Below are 13894 nucleotides of genomic sequence, written 5' to 3'. Positions count from 1 at the left end.
TTCGTTTCATATAAAAAATCCCTGGATCCAGTTAGGCATATTAAAGTTTGTAAACTTGTTTAAGATACATGTATACGTGAAATAAGTGTTAAAAATCGGTTACTGGCACAATCATTACAACTTTCTAAAATGGAACAAACATTGTTTGAATGTCTACTATGTTAACATCTTTGCACAATTGCACTTAAAACATTATTTTGTTGTGTTGACTAGTTTCGGTACTTTGTTATACTAAACTTGGGTTGAGGGACTTTTTTGTTCAAAAGTTTTTTTTTTAAGTAGGTTTATAATGTTAACCTTTTTATATTTTATGGTTCTGGCTATTCACCTTTCACCTCTTTCAGACAAAATACAACTAAACAAACTTGTTTCAAAAGTATATAATATTCAACTTTTAACCAAACATGTACAACAATATTAATTTTCCTATTCAATGATATACCGATTTATATAATCAATGGTATCGACTACTAGTTGCTGGATCATGCAGCCGCGATTTCAATTGCTTCAATACATTCAACCACGCTCGCCTTCTTTGACATTGCAGATATTACTGCTTCATGAAGCTTTTGATTGTTTTTCAACAATGACCCGGCAAACAACACCTGCACATTTTTTTCAAATATAACATTTTTCAGCACGTAAAAAGATAAAAATTAATATTAACTTTTGGTATACACTTAATAAATGGATGACTTACTGCCCATCTGGTTAAATTTTGCTGCTCCTGTGACTTGATCGGAGGTTTACTTCTGTTAATAAATCTCTGAGATTATGAATATAATTAACATGAGATTGTGGATATGGAACACCTGCCTTCTAAACGGGTCAGGTCAAAAAACACCTCTGAACAAAAATCAGTACAGATGATATCGTTTTATTAACAATCTAATATTTGAATAAAATAATTTAGAAGATTATATGCATTAAAATACATGTTGAGTGAGCTTTTATGTATTTGACCCGCTTCTTTTAAGCTATTTTTTATTTGACCTGTTAGAGGAAAAACATAGGGTGAATCGGCCTGTTCACAAGATATTACCTGTAGAGTAAATAAGTCAGCAGATTGGCCAATCACTTTATCATATTTTAGACCTTCTGCTGCTAGTCCCGCCATTGCTACAACTGCCAACCTGAGAATTCATGAAGTTTAATAGTTGTTAAGGTTACATAGATATATGAAACATGTTAACATCAACAGGCATGTATATATTCATCAAATTTGTTTTCTAAGAAATACAATAAAATTCAGACAAAATTACAGAAAAAGTCCTTTGCATTTATATAAAACTGCAGGTTACATAATTTATCTTCATTAATCACGCTGAACATCCTTTATAAAATATTCTAAAATTAATTAATTATCCATTTGTTTTTTTGTAAAATATCATTTTCAATATAACAAACTACTCGACTATGATTATAAATTTGGTATTCTACCTTACACGATAATTAATTAACAATAAGAGCATAACTGAATTAATTAGCAGAACTTAAATGTACCTGTCAAGTTCTTTTGAATCCAGTTGTCCACTGTACAAGAGCTTTTCCAGCTTTTCGTCGATCAGATTAACATTCTCTTTCCCGATATCCAGAGAATACCCGAGAATCGGGAGACCTAGTAAGTAGGCAACTGCCACTCAAAGAATAGTGAGTTATTGTCATTTGTTAGATATTCAATACACTGGTATAGCTACAAAGCAATATTATTAATGTAATAGTATAACTTTATAAACAAATTTGATTTAAAACATGGTTAGTTGCTCAGAGAAAAAATTACCCAGAAAATGAGCAGCTTCATGTCTGGCAATTCTGTCCTGATAATCAGGGAAGAAGGTTGAGAATCCACCAATTGCAGCCTGAAGAAGCCTACATCGTATGTGAGCTAATTTATATATATTCAAAACCGTTCGATTTAGAGCTGTCAAAACGGGCGAGGCGTGCCATGGGTTATAATGGCTACAGACCGAAACAAGTTTTTTTGGTACAGATGTCCATAATTCTTAATCTTAAAGTTGAATATGCTTTCTTAATAAAATGAGTTAGGATGTTCTATGCATTCAGTTATGCTTTAGTTGACTTTCCACTTGTTTGACATGTTGAGCCCATTTCTTTATACCAGTTTGACCCGTTAAAGATGAAAAGATAAGCCAAATCGACCCATTCATAAGTACATGGGTTGAATTACCACCTCTATTGTTCATTAGTGTCACTCTACTACGCACATTAATTCGCCATGCAAAACTTGATATTAAATATTTACATACATGTTAAACTTACCCAGGTGAAATACTTCCTACAGCCAGAACTACCAATGAAATGCTCCCAATCAAGTATGGTACAAAGAAGCCCCAATCCTACAAAATTTTAACCACGGTCAAAAAGTCAACAACTATCATCAATCTACTTGCAACAAATAACTGCAGCATAATCAGACTAAACTGAGATAACAAGTTCTATCATGGATGACGTGTCTCGGTGTAGTCAGTAGTGTACAAGTGTATGCCTAATTTACAAACACATTCCAAAGTATGCAAGCCTTGCATTCTTGCAAAACGTATAGGGTCAAATCGGTTGAAATGCTTAAATACGTTACAAGGTCTAACAGCTTAATGAAAACATACGAGGTCTAATTCATTACATCCTTGTACTGTATTAAAGCATTTTGGAATTATGTTTTGACCTAACTCTGTACTAGTGACACGTCTGCCCATTCAAGATAAGGTTGCTACAGTTAAAATTTGAGTAGACCCAAATCAACCCATTCTTGAATAACGGGCCATGATTGCGAGATGCGATGATGAGATAAATAAGCACAAAAGTAAGGTTTTTGAATTACTTAAAATGTTACATACATAACTACATATATATACCCAATATCAAGAATCATTTCTCAGTGCAGTCCTTGAGGAGAAGGTTTTTTTTGAAGTTAAAACCGTTCACTTTATATTTTGGCAATTCTGTATTATAGAAATAGATAAGAAAAACCAGAAACATCAAAAATAATTCCGCGCTCACCCCAGGAAGCTGACCAGCAAGAACTCCCAAGAACCCTGTAGTTCCCACCACAGTGAAAAGAAAAGCTGCCTGCATCACTGTCATGAAATTAATTTCATGAAACATATAAAAATAACTCTAGTATAAGAATAAAAAGATCATTATAACTGCAACCGATGCAACAAACAGCTATTGAGATATCAAACGAAAAAACATGGTACGCTCTTATGACATGAACTTACATCATTCCGAACACTAGGTATTGCAAGGTTCTCAGCATTTTTCAGTCCAAGAGTTGTCAACTCGCGTAGAGATGTCTGTTGAAAAAACTCAGTTGGTTAGAATAAAACAATCCTATCAATTGTATAAAAGTATGTTTGTTTTTTTCATAACTTCCTGAGTTAATGTTGTAAAATATGAGTGCATGTGTCTCAAGACTTTGAAAAAAAGCCTTCCATATTGATTGGTCTGTAATAGAGCTGCATATGGTTGAATATATAAAGTTTGATATGATAGTTATAGCTGTGTAATACACCACTGCAAGCTAAGGAAGATGTAAAATAGCTAGGTTTAAATATGTAGAGTTGTATTAAACCCATAAAAATGCCTTGTAAACTATGATTGCAGCAAATTAGAACTTAGTAAAAGTGTTTCATTTTGATCTTCTTTTACTGTCAAAAATGGCAACTTACTTTCTAAGTGGCCGACTTGATAAAAAATGCAATAATTTTCCTAAGTTCAATACTTGAATGTCCAAAACAGTATGAATCAACTTATGATAACGACATTAGCCGCCGGTGTTTAAAATAACTAACGAACCGTGCGTCGGGAAACATAGGGCTGAGAACTCCACTTTTTGGCCCAGCCAGATTCAGAGAGTTGATTAAGCGCTTCTTTAACCGCATCACTATCCTTCTGCAAAATGAAACTACAATTATCATTCAGTAACATAAAATAACAGCATAAATTATTATTATTAAAAAACAACCACAATTTATTAAAATATTTAGAAGTGAAACTTGGTTAATTTGGGGATTCGAACACGATAAATTCTACAGAAGCCAAAGAAAAGTAGCAATTGCATGACATGAAAATGAATTAAAATGGGAAACAAATGCCTTGGCAATGGCGGATTCGAGAGAGGTGAAGTTGACGCCGGGAGGCGCGGCTGAAGACGATCTGATTCGCCAGGCGGTGTGTGTGTTGGAGCGAGAGAAGATTGAAAGAGATATGGAACAAGAACAAGACATTGTGCGTGTGTGTGTTCAGAGAGAGGATGGTGGTTGATAGTTAGTTAATAGATAACAAGATAAGGTTTGGCGGGAGGCCTTCAAAGGAACACCTAGCCTATCCTTATTACTTATTACTAGTGTTTTGTAATCATCTTTATTTTTATTTTTATTTTTATTTTGTGGGTAATCTTTAATTAGTTCAAAAAAAATACTCTCTCAGTTTTTTTTTTAATATATGTTGATCATAGAAAATACAAACAAGTATTGATGTGTAGAAATATATAAGCTAAGTGGTCCTCTATATCTGATGCCATTACATGCATATATTAGTTGCTTCTCTCATCAAGATTCACACCTAAATTTTCTCAGATCATCTTTATTCGTTACATTTTCCCACACCTCCACGCCCTTCTTTATGCATCTCAATCAAAACAAGCCTATAAACCTAACATATATAAAGTACATTTTATTTTCAATGTTACACACAATCTGCTACAAAAGCCACCCGATCAATAAAAACCACATATTATTGTTTTAAAAACTAGAAAAGTTAAACGTAACTAAATAAAATAAATCCCACTTAAAAAAAGGAATAATTTCTTCTTCTTCTTTACGTCAAATACTGATATACGTTTTGTGTTAATTTCAAGTGTAAATTCACATAGTAAATTACGCTAGAATAATTTTATTTAATCCACCACTTAGTCTAGTGGTAGGAGACTTGTGTTTAATCCTCACCCGTGTCACTTTTCATAGATTATGGTAATGAAGAATTTCAACTCGACATTATACATGGTTGTTAGTTTAAATTATGTGGTCACCAGAGTTTTCGTCTCACCGTGTATGTTACGCTACAGAGTTTTGATCTTGTGAGTAACGCCCAAACTAAACTCTGAAACTAGCATAAACCCGATTAAAATAACATAGTTCGACTCCAAGTTTTAAAGTGCATTATCATTCTACACACAAGAAAGTCTACTCGAGAAAAATTGAATACAAGAAATGAGCACAAAAGTATTCATTCAGGATTATTATTATTATTATTATCAGTGTTGAGCTTCAACACCAATGGCGGACCAAACCACCACCTCCGACGAGCCACCAACAGCACTACTGATCCCAGGCCTCCCAGACGACATCTCAGTCCAATGCATCGCCAGAGTCCCACGCCACCACCACCCCACCTTATCCCTCGTCTCCACTCTCTGGCGACACACCTTACGCTCCCAACACCTCTTCCACACCCGATCCCTCCTCCACTCCACCCAACACTCTCTCTACCTCAACATCCGCCTCAATTCCACCTTCAATTGGTACCTTCACCCTAACCCTAACCCTAATTATATTAATATTAAGCTATCCTTATTCCCGCTTCCTCCCATCCCCGTCGGACCCGCTTACGCCGTCCTCGGTTCCAAAATTTACTTAATCGGCGGCTCCATTAACGATATCGCTTTAAATTCAGTTTGGGTTTTGGACTGTACGCTTAACCGTTGGGAAACGGGACCCAAGATGAAGGTCGGGAGGGAGTTCGCGGCTGCCGCAGTGGTGGATGGGAAGATTTACGTGATGGGCGGGTGTGTGGTGGATAATCGCTTGAAGTCGGTTAACTGGGCGGAGGTTTTTGATCCTGCGGTCGGGGAGTGGGGTCCCGTGGAGAGCGGGTCGGTGGACGGGAACGGGAAGGATAAGTGGATGCACGCGTGTGCGGTGATTGATGGGAGGATTTACGCTATGGCGGATAGGGGTGGGGTGGTTTACGATGTGGTGGGGAGGGAGTGGGGGCGGGTGCCGAAACGGTTGGATTTGGGGTGGCGTGGGCGGGCGGTGGTGATTGACGGGGTGTTGTATTGTTATGATTATTTGGGGAAGATTAGAGGGTATGATGTGGATAAGGATACGTGGAAGGAGTTGAGAGGGGTGGAGAAAGGGTTGCCCAAGTTTTTGTGTGGGGCCACGATGGTGGATTTGGATGGGCGGTTGTGTGTCGTGTGGGAGCGCAAGGAGGGCGGTGGTTGTGGTGGGAAAGAGATGGATGTTATGTGTGCGGTGATTGAAGTTTGTAAGGATGAAGATGGGGGGTTAAGTGGAAAGGTTTTGTGGGTTGATGTGGTTCTATCGGTTCCTGTTGGTTCTTCGATTCTGCAATGTTTGGCGGTTGCTTTGTGACTTGCAAAGTATGCTTTCTATCTTTGTAATTGATAGTTTGATATAAAATATAGTTAAGGCACATTGCACAACTTGCTAATTGTTATCTTTATCTTTAGGTTAATACTGTTTGTTCTTGATGGTTCTAATTTTCTGATTTTAGTGTAGTGAATCTCTGTGATCTAAGTTGAAAGATACATGCTTGAAACCATATTAAATTTTTTAAGGATCTAGTCGGAAAAGAATAAGGTTTTCGAGAACGAGTTCTTATGCCTTTCTGTTTAATAGTTGATTTAGCCTATGAAGTCACAATTTCAAAGACTATATATATAATTACTATTAATGTGTTCGGTATGAAGTGATGATGCTAGGTTAGGGGTGAGCATAGGTCGGTTATGGGCTCAATTTGAACCAAAAACCGGAAATTTGGTTTTGTGTGTTTGAAACTGTATGGTTTTGGTATTCACAATGGGTTCAACATAGTTTTGCCATTTGTGCCTGAAACTGAAATGTTTTGGCTGAAAAAAAAATACCCTAAAACTTTGGGTCTGCACTTTTTAGGTAGTGATTAATTGATTATTATACATTTGGATCTAATGTTTGAACTACACCATTTATTCGGTTTTGGTTGAAAGCAAAACCAAAACCGAATCGAAATAATGGTTCTATGAAAGACATGAATTAAACCGTCGCCTTTTTTTATTGGTTCAGTTACATCGGCAATTTCCGGTTATGGTTTGGTTATTCTGGCTTCGTGCCCACCTCTATTTTAAGTCAAACAAAGTTGAAATAGAGACATTATAGTTGCCTGGCGTGTTTTTTGCACAATCATATTAACATATGGACTTCAAATTAGTCAAAACAATTATATATTGATGACTTTATCAAATACCATAAATTGATTTGTCAGTTGTTTGGAATTTGATGGTTGCCCAACAACTATGTGAGTATAAGTGGTATAACATCATAATTGGCTGTCACTTTGTCATAATTTTGAAATCATAATTCTTTGAATTTCTTTTATCGTTCATACACAGAGTGATATAGAGATGAGGATATTGTGAACAAGATCATGTGTTTATATATGAGTTTGGAGAAAGCGCCGTTTATATATTTTTTGTATGAAACTAATGATCCTACTTTTTGCTTTTCGCAGAATCTTGAATAATACTCCTTAAAAATTAAATGATGTGTATGATCCTCATTCTCAAGCATACAAATCTATGGGGAATTTAGAGTGTATCTGTATCTTTGACAACCTGTTTGTATTGTATCATAGTGGCTTTGATTGGAAATTAAAAAGCTTTTTGTTGGCATGTTGCAAAAGCTCTTGTGCTGTAATTGGTTTGTATATATTGTCAGCTACTTCAAAGGTTAATAATCAACCAACAGTCACTTTCTTCTGTTGCTTTTATCCATTGTTTAGCATTGCCTTTGCAGTATTTAAGTTGGCAAGTTCTAATATTGGTTGCTTAAATACATTGAACGATATTTGGTGAGTATTATAGTACTCGCAACGACCTGTTGTTGAAGATAGAAAGTATTTTATTTACTAGAGATATTATGTATATGCATGTACTTTTGGAGCATTGTATTTTATATGTTAACAAACTCATTCATATAAATTAACATATAGTAACTTCTGTCATTATAACACGTTGAGACTCCTACAAAGAACAAGAAGTTGTATAGCTTCCTAAATCAATGACATGATGCTCCACCTAGTTTGATGGACTATAGTAATAGTATAATGTCATCCGGACCCTTATGTGATGGGGGCGGTAGTCAGTCTATAAAATGCTTGATGAGAGATGTCATTATGTGTACTCGACAACATTGGCATAACAAGCTTACGAACCACAAAGACTAAATAATGAGTCCAACATTTACGGATGTAAAACTGTTAACAAGAGAACACATATTATATCATTCATGTTATCAGCAAACAATGATTCCACTAGAGGTCACTTGTTCCCAAACCAATATTATGTTAAAATCATGATAACAACATAAAAGCGATGTACTTATTACTTTAAATGTGATACATAAGACGGTTATCTAACATTCTCTATATTTATTTTTCTCTTTTACTAATTCCAATTATCTTCTCGTGTCATAATAGTTTTGAAACCAACTTCATAGCGAAAAAATAAAATAAATAAAAATTATGTAAGGTGGTTTATATAACTTGAATTTATATTTTTCAAACAAAAAGAATATAAAAACGCTGCAGAAACACAACACAAAGAAAGAAAGAAAGAAAGAAAGGTTGTTTGTTTGGTTGAACATAACAGTAACAATGGCGACGGTTATGCAGAAAATCAAAGATATCGAAGATGAGGTACCTATTGTATTGTATTGTATTGTATTGTATTGTATTGTATTGTATTTCATATGCATACGTAACTCGTCTATGCTAGCTAATTCGCCAACCCTAGTTGTATACAACTTATTATTATTATTATTATTATTATTATTATTATTATTATTATTAATCGAATGTTGATTTTATGTATCATATCATGTGATCTAACTACAGTTACACTTTGAGGACTTACTTAATTTCACCTGCTCATTTTATATGATTTTCAACAATTTTTTTATTTTACAGATGATACTTACTTGAATGTACATAGTTTGTTTTTAATTGAAAAAAATATCATTTTTGACTTTCGATGCTACTATACTCTATGCAGCAGTTAATGTGGTCAAAAATCAAATATTGGCTGATATTAACTGCATAGGGCCATAGACTGTCATGAAATCACTAGTCAACATTTGATCACTCGTGGAGGACAGAGGATTCAGTCTTGATTGGTATTGTTACTAAGTTAGTTTGGTGGAAAACATGCCTCTAATTCAAGTACACTTACTCGTGAAATGTGAAGCTCTTGAAAGCATGAATATATTGATTTGTCTTGCTTCTTCTCTTATAGGAAGTGTGCACCTGTGATATCCGTAAAACCAACTGATATGGATATCAACCGGTTAGCTGCAAGCAAAACGTATTGATTTCTCTTTATTATATGAGTTATAACTGTATTGAGTATTTCAGGATGTTTCGATTATTTGTAGGGTGTTGGCTCATTGAGTTGTACCTCTTCTCTTAAGTCACCTTTTCCTCGTGTATATATCATCACGAGACTACCATGACTATCATGAAATTGAAAAACATAGAAATGGTCATTCTTATTGGATCTTGATTTAGTGTTTTATAGTGAGTTGTTGAGGTGACCTTCATGAAAGTCAGTTGTTTAGAAGGTATAAAAGATAGATGCGTCATACGAAGATACTAAATAGGTATTTTACAAGTTTATATCATTCTTTGATTTGCCATCCATCATGGTAGCTAGTGTGCCTTAGCTTGAATCTCAGGTGGCCAAGAAATTGCATATGCACACATCGCCTTACTCAAAGTAGTTTAAAGTTCGTTCATTAAGCTTACTCATTTTTGTAGTCGAGCTATGTTGGTCATATTTTGAATAATAGTTGTAGAAGGAAAATCAAATATAAAATATATATGTGTGGATGGTGTGGATGATAGTTGTTAATAATGAGCTTTGCAAATTATGCGATTAATCAAAAGTTAATTCTTGAAGAAAAATGTAGTTTATTCTAATTCTATAAGCCCTATGAAGTGATCCATGGAGTGATTGGAAATGTAAAAGTGATTTTGACTTTGAGGCTCTATTTTTATTGGTCTCGAGTTTAATCCCCTGCTCCAATAGTATATGCAGTGTTGGTCTTGACATGAATATTGACTTTATGCACCTAAAATATAAGCCATATATTGAGTTTTTGGACTAAAATGTGTGATACTGTGGTAGAATGCCTTTTGTAAATGATGACTATGGTTCCAAAATCCAAACATAGCGTTACTGCATTCGTGTTGAGACAGGTTCAATATTACAAAATGTGGTATTTAACATGGATCAGCATAAATTATAGGATGGAGGAAGTACATCTTGACAGTTTATATAAATTGCTTTATTCAACTTCAGAGTTCAGATTCGGAATTATCTATACAATTAGACTTGACTTCTACTTAAATTGTTTAGAAACTGCACGCATTTTCAAAATCCTTGTAATTAGTTCCGGACGAGTTAATTTCATACTTTTGGTTTTGCTATTGTAAAATACATGTATTGAGTAGAACTGAATGATATTTATGAACTTATTTACTGAAATTCTGCCAGTAGTTATTGGATCTAATTAGACTGTTAGCCGCGTAGCCTCTCAGTGCATTGGTGTGGTAGCTATAAATGATTCAAATCCCTTGTATTTCATTATCTGTGTTGTTTTGTAAAATCAGGTCCAACTATCAAAAAGGTTTACAAGAACAATAATTGGTTTAAGAGTTCATACTTCATAGACAACTATCTGTTGTTGTTTAGGACGTTTGCTTGGGTGATAAATATTGTTAACTTGTTAACATCTATTGTGTTGGCTGATATGATTTAGACTTTTTATTAGCCTATTTCGTGTCTTAAATGTGAAAAAAGTCAATGAATGTTATCATTTTTTGTTCTTTTAGATGGCAAAGACCCAAAAGAATAAAGCAACCGCACATCACTTGGGGTTACTTAAGGTACATTTAACTTACTTCCTTCAAGTAGACTGCTTTTTGTGCACATTTAACTCATTAACCAGAACTGAATATTTCATTGGATATGTAATTTTATTATTTTAGGCTAAACTTGCAAAACTGAGAAGGGAGCTTCTGACACCTACATCAAAGGGTGGTGGAGGTGCCGGTGAAGGTTTTGATGTTACAAAAAGTGGTGATGCAAGGGGTTGGTCTTGTGGGTTTCCCTTCTGTTGGGAAATCAACACTTTTAAATAAGTTAACTGGCACGTTTTCAGAGGTATCGGTTTCATTAGTCTGTTGAGAAGTCAACACGTATAAACAAGTTGCCTTTATTTAGAGTTTGGATCTTATTGTATTGTGTTTCTACCAGGTTGCTTCATATGAGTTTACTACTCTCACCTGCATCCCAGGTGTTATCACATATCGAGGAGCTAAGATTCAGGTACTATTGTATATCTGTTTTACTTTATATTTCAAGTGTATTTAGAAAGAAGATATTATGTCTGCAGACATCAACCTTAGAAGATAACCTTGGTTATATGTTCATATTGTTGTTTTAGTATTAATTGTTTGCTTCTCTTTATTGCAGTTGTTAGATCTTCCTGGTATTATTGAGGGGGCTAAGGATGGAAAGGGTAGAGGAAGGCAGGTATTCTATGAATCTGATTTTTTCACTTTCTTGCAATTTTTGAAATCAAAATGTATATATACCTAAGCAGAAACCTTGTTGCTCAGTGATTATATATTATTTCTGAAAAAGGATTGTTCTTGATCTTTAGGTTATCAGCACTTCCAGGACATGCAATTGTATCCTGATCGTGCTGGATGCAATAAAGCCGATAACACACAAACGTTTGATTGAAAAAGAGCTTGAAGGGTTTGGTATCAGGTAAGTTTTGAGAAATGTGTTCGTTTAATTGTTTCTTTTAGGGATGTTCACGGCCTGGTTTTGATGGGATTTTTGGGTCGATCCGGTAACTACAGATTTTAGAAAACCTAAGCCAAACTGGCCGGGGTTGTTGGGGTTTAGGCCAACATGGTTCAGTTTTGGTGTTTTACCTTTTCAGTATTAAAGGGTTTACAAAAAATGGTGAGAAAGTGAAAAACAAAACATAAGAGCACGAAATCAGTTAAATTAATAATCTATACGCATTATAATCAAACATACTTAATACATATCATAATTGTTAGATCCATATACGTGACAAAAAAAATTTCATTAAAATTATATAATAAATTTAATTGGTAGATTCTTATTCGTTTTGTAACTTCTGTTATACCCTTTTTGCATGAATATCTCGGTCGGTTCCAAACCGTAAACCCAATCACGAAACCTGTTTTTTCAAACCGTAAACCGAAGCGTATTACTCCTAATTCGGCCAATTTAGCTCGGTTTTGGGCGGTTTGGTCTGTTTCAATGGTTCAAACATCCCTATTTTCTTTCCGCTTGGTATCCTAATTTTGAGAAATTAAAAATAGACTAATGTTTGGCATCTTGCATGGTGGCATAATATAACCTTTTTAAATATTTTTCTATCAAGCTTGTTCTGTATTTTGTAATTTATGGTTGTAGGTTAAATAAGGAGCCCCCAAATCTAACATTCAGGAAAAAAGAAAAGGGTGGGATCAATTTTACATCAACAGTTGCTAATACACATCTGGATCTCGAAACAGTGAAGGCAATATGCAGTGAATACAAAATACATAATGCTGATGTCACCCTAAGGTTTGATGCAACTGCTGATGACCTCATCGATGCCATCGAAGGCAGCAGGATATACACCCCTTGCATATATGCTGTCAACAAAATAGATCAGATAACACTTGAAGAGCTTGAAATATTAGATAAACTTCCTCACTACTGCCCTGTTAGGTACCTATTAATCTTTTTATTTCGTATTATTTTTATTATACTGGCATTGTTGTGATTTCTATAATGCGTTACAGTGCTCACTTGGAATGGAACCTTGATGGTCTGCTAGAAATGATATGGGAATATTTAAATTTGACCCGTATTTACACGAAACCGAAAGGGATGAATCCGGATTATGAAGACCCTGTAATTCTTTCGTCTAAAAAGAAAACTGTTGAGGATTTCTGCTTTAGAATCCATAAGGACATGCTTAAGCAGTTTAAGTAGTAAGTGATTTTTTCTGAAGTAATATTTGTAAAAGTAGAAAAAAATAATAAAAATATGATATTTTGTTTTTAAGAATGTGTCACTGGTTTAATGCAGTGCACTGGTCTGGGGTTCTAGTGCAAAACACAAGCCGCAAAGAGTTGGCAAGGTACACTGTCCTTTTAATATATTTATCGATAATTAGCATGTCAACAGGGTCCTTGGGATTATATTAATAATAATGATTCTTGTATTTCTTTTTATAAATGATAGGAACATGAGCTTGAAGATGAAGATGTTGTGCAGATTATCAAGAAAGTTTAGAACTCAAACCGCTAAATCGTTTACTCATCTTATTATTTGGAAGTGAGTGTATAAAAGCCTATTCATGGCACCGCCCTATCGAGTAGGGTAAGTTGCATGTTCGGTTTATCAAATGCATTGGGTGGTTTCTTGAGCTTGTTTTGTGCACTGCATGATGATCATGTGTCTTAAACATTATGACAAAGAAATCCTAAATTTATACCTTTTGAACTAAATTTTCAAGTAATGTTTGTGGTATCAAAAATGCAAGTGATCATATTTGGGTCAAACTTGATATGCGTATGCTGTTGTTTTAGCTCTTCCTAATTTAGTCAATGAGAAATCAAGTTCTTAAATTGTTGTCGAACGTTTAGCTTTGTGGAGGATGGGTCTCAATTATGTGAGTATCCAATGCTTCTAATTCAACTTGGCATATAATCTCAGCAATGTTTACAAAAAATTATGACAGTACTTCTGCGTTAGTAAATTTACTTAACTGCGCCAAGT

The 13894-nt window shown here is 34.7% G+C and overlaps 2 protein-coding genes and 1 pseudogene across 5 annotated transcripts; 2 read left to right on the top strand and 1 right to left on the bottom strand.

Annotated features, from left to right (window-relative positions):
* Window positions 1-239: 239 nt before the first annotated feature.
* On the bottom strand, window positions 240-4291 carry LOC143569544 (uncharacterized). Of its 3 annotated transcripts, none has more exons than XM_077055425.1 (10): window positions 4116-4291; window positions 3817-3912; window positions 3236-3314; window positions 3019-3095; window positions 2281-2357; window positions 1781-1869; window positions 1504-1633; window positions 1043-1133; window positions 701-766; window positions 240-605 (listed from the first exon to the last, which is right to left on the bottom strand). In XM_077055425.1, the coding sequence occupies exons 1-10, from the start codon at window positions 4245-4247 to the stop codon at window positions 483-485; spliced, it is 960 nt and encodes a 319-aa protein (XP_076911540.1). In that variant the 5' UTR covers window positions 4248-4291; the 3' UTR covers window positions 240-482. The 3 variants fall into 3 exon arrangements, with proteins under 3 accessions (XP_076911540.1, XP_076911542.1, XP_076911541.1); XM_077055426.1 differs by having other exon boundaries at window positions 242-605; window positions 3019-3087; window positions 3240-3314; XM_077055427.1 differs by lacking the exon at window positions 3236-3314 and having other exon boundaries at window positions 3019-3087.
* A 991-nt stretch (window positions 4292-5282) lies between these two features.
* LOC143569543 (F-box/kelch-repeat protein SKIP6) lies at window positions 5283-7797 on the top strand. Its single transcript, XM_077055424.1, has 2 exons — window positions 5283-6406; window positions 7534-7797. The coding sequence occupies exon 1, from the start codon at window positions 5298-5300 to the stop codon at window positions 6396-6398; it is 1101 nt and encodes a 366-aa protein (XP_076911539.1). The 5' UTR covers window positions 5283-5297; the 3' UTR covers window positions 6399-6406; window positions 7534-7797.
* Window positions 7798-8673: 876 nt separating this feature from the next.
* LOC143569542 (developmentally-regulated G-protein 3-like) lies at window positions 8674-13561 on the top strand (annotated as a pseudogene). Its single transcript, XR_013141758.1, has 10 exons — window positions 8674-8718; window positions 10912-10965; window positions 11068-11242; window positions 11336-11407; window positions 11555-11614; window positions 11745-11854; window positions 12539-12838; window positions 12913-13104; window positions 13202-13253; window positions 13358-13561. The product of XR_013141758.1 is annotated as a developmentally-regulated G-protein 3-like (transcript).
* The last annotated feature ends 333 nt before the right edge of the window (window positions 13562-13894 follow it).

Source organism: Bidens hawaiensis, unplaced genomic scaffold, assembly GCF_021521415.1.
Source record: "Bidens hawaiensis isolate Kalapana, Puna unplaced genomic scaffold, B.hawaiensis_p1.1 tig00024606_1, whole genome shotgun sequence".
Lineage (NCBI taxonomy): Eukaryota > Viridiplantae > Streptophyta > Magnoliopsida > Asterales > Asteraceae > Bidens > Bidens hawaiensis.
The sequence above is the reverse complement of the archived record's forward strand: the minus strand, read 5'-3'. Positions and strand labels throughout refer to the sequence as shown.

Coding starts and splice junctions, on each gene's coding strand:
- LOC143569543 (XM_077055424.1), top strand. CDS start 5,298: ATGGCGGACCAAACCACCACCTCCGACGAGCCACCAACAGCACTACTG.
- LOC143569544 (XM_077055425.1), bottom strand. CDS start 4,247: ATGTCTTGTTCTTGTTCCATATCTCTTTCAATCTTCTCTCGCTCCAAC. Junction 3,315..3,816: donor CCTATGTTTCCCGACGCACG/GTTCGTTAGTTA, acceptor TTTTTTCAACAG/ACATCTCTACGCGAGTTGAC. Junction 3,096..3,235: donor TAGTGTTCGGAATGATGTAA/GTTCATGTCATA, acceptor ATTTCATGACAG/TGATGCAGGCAGCTTTTCTT.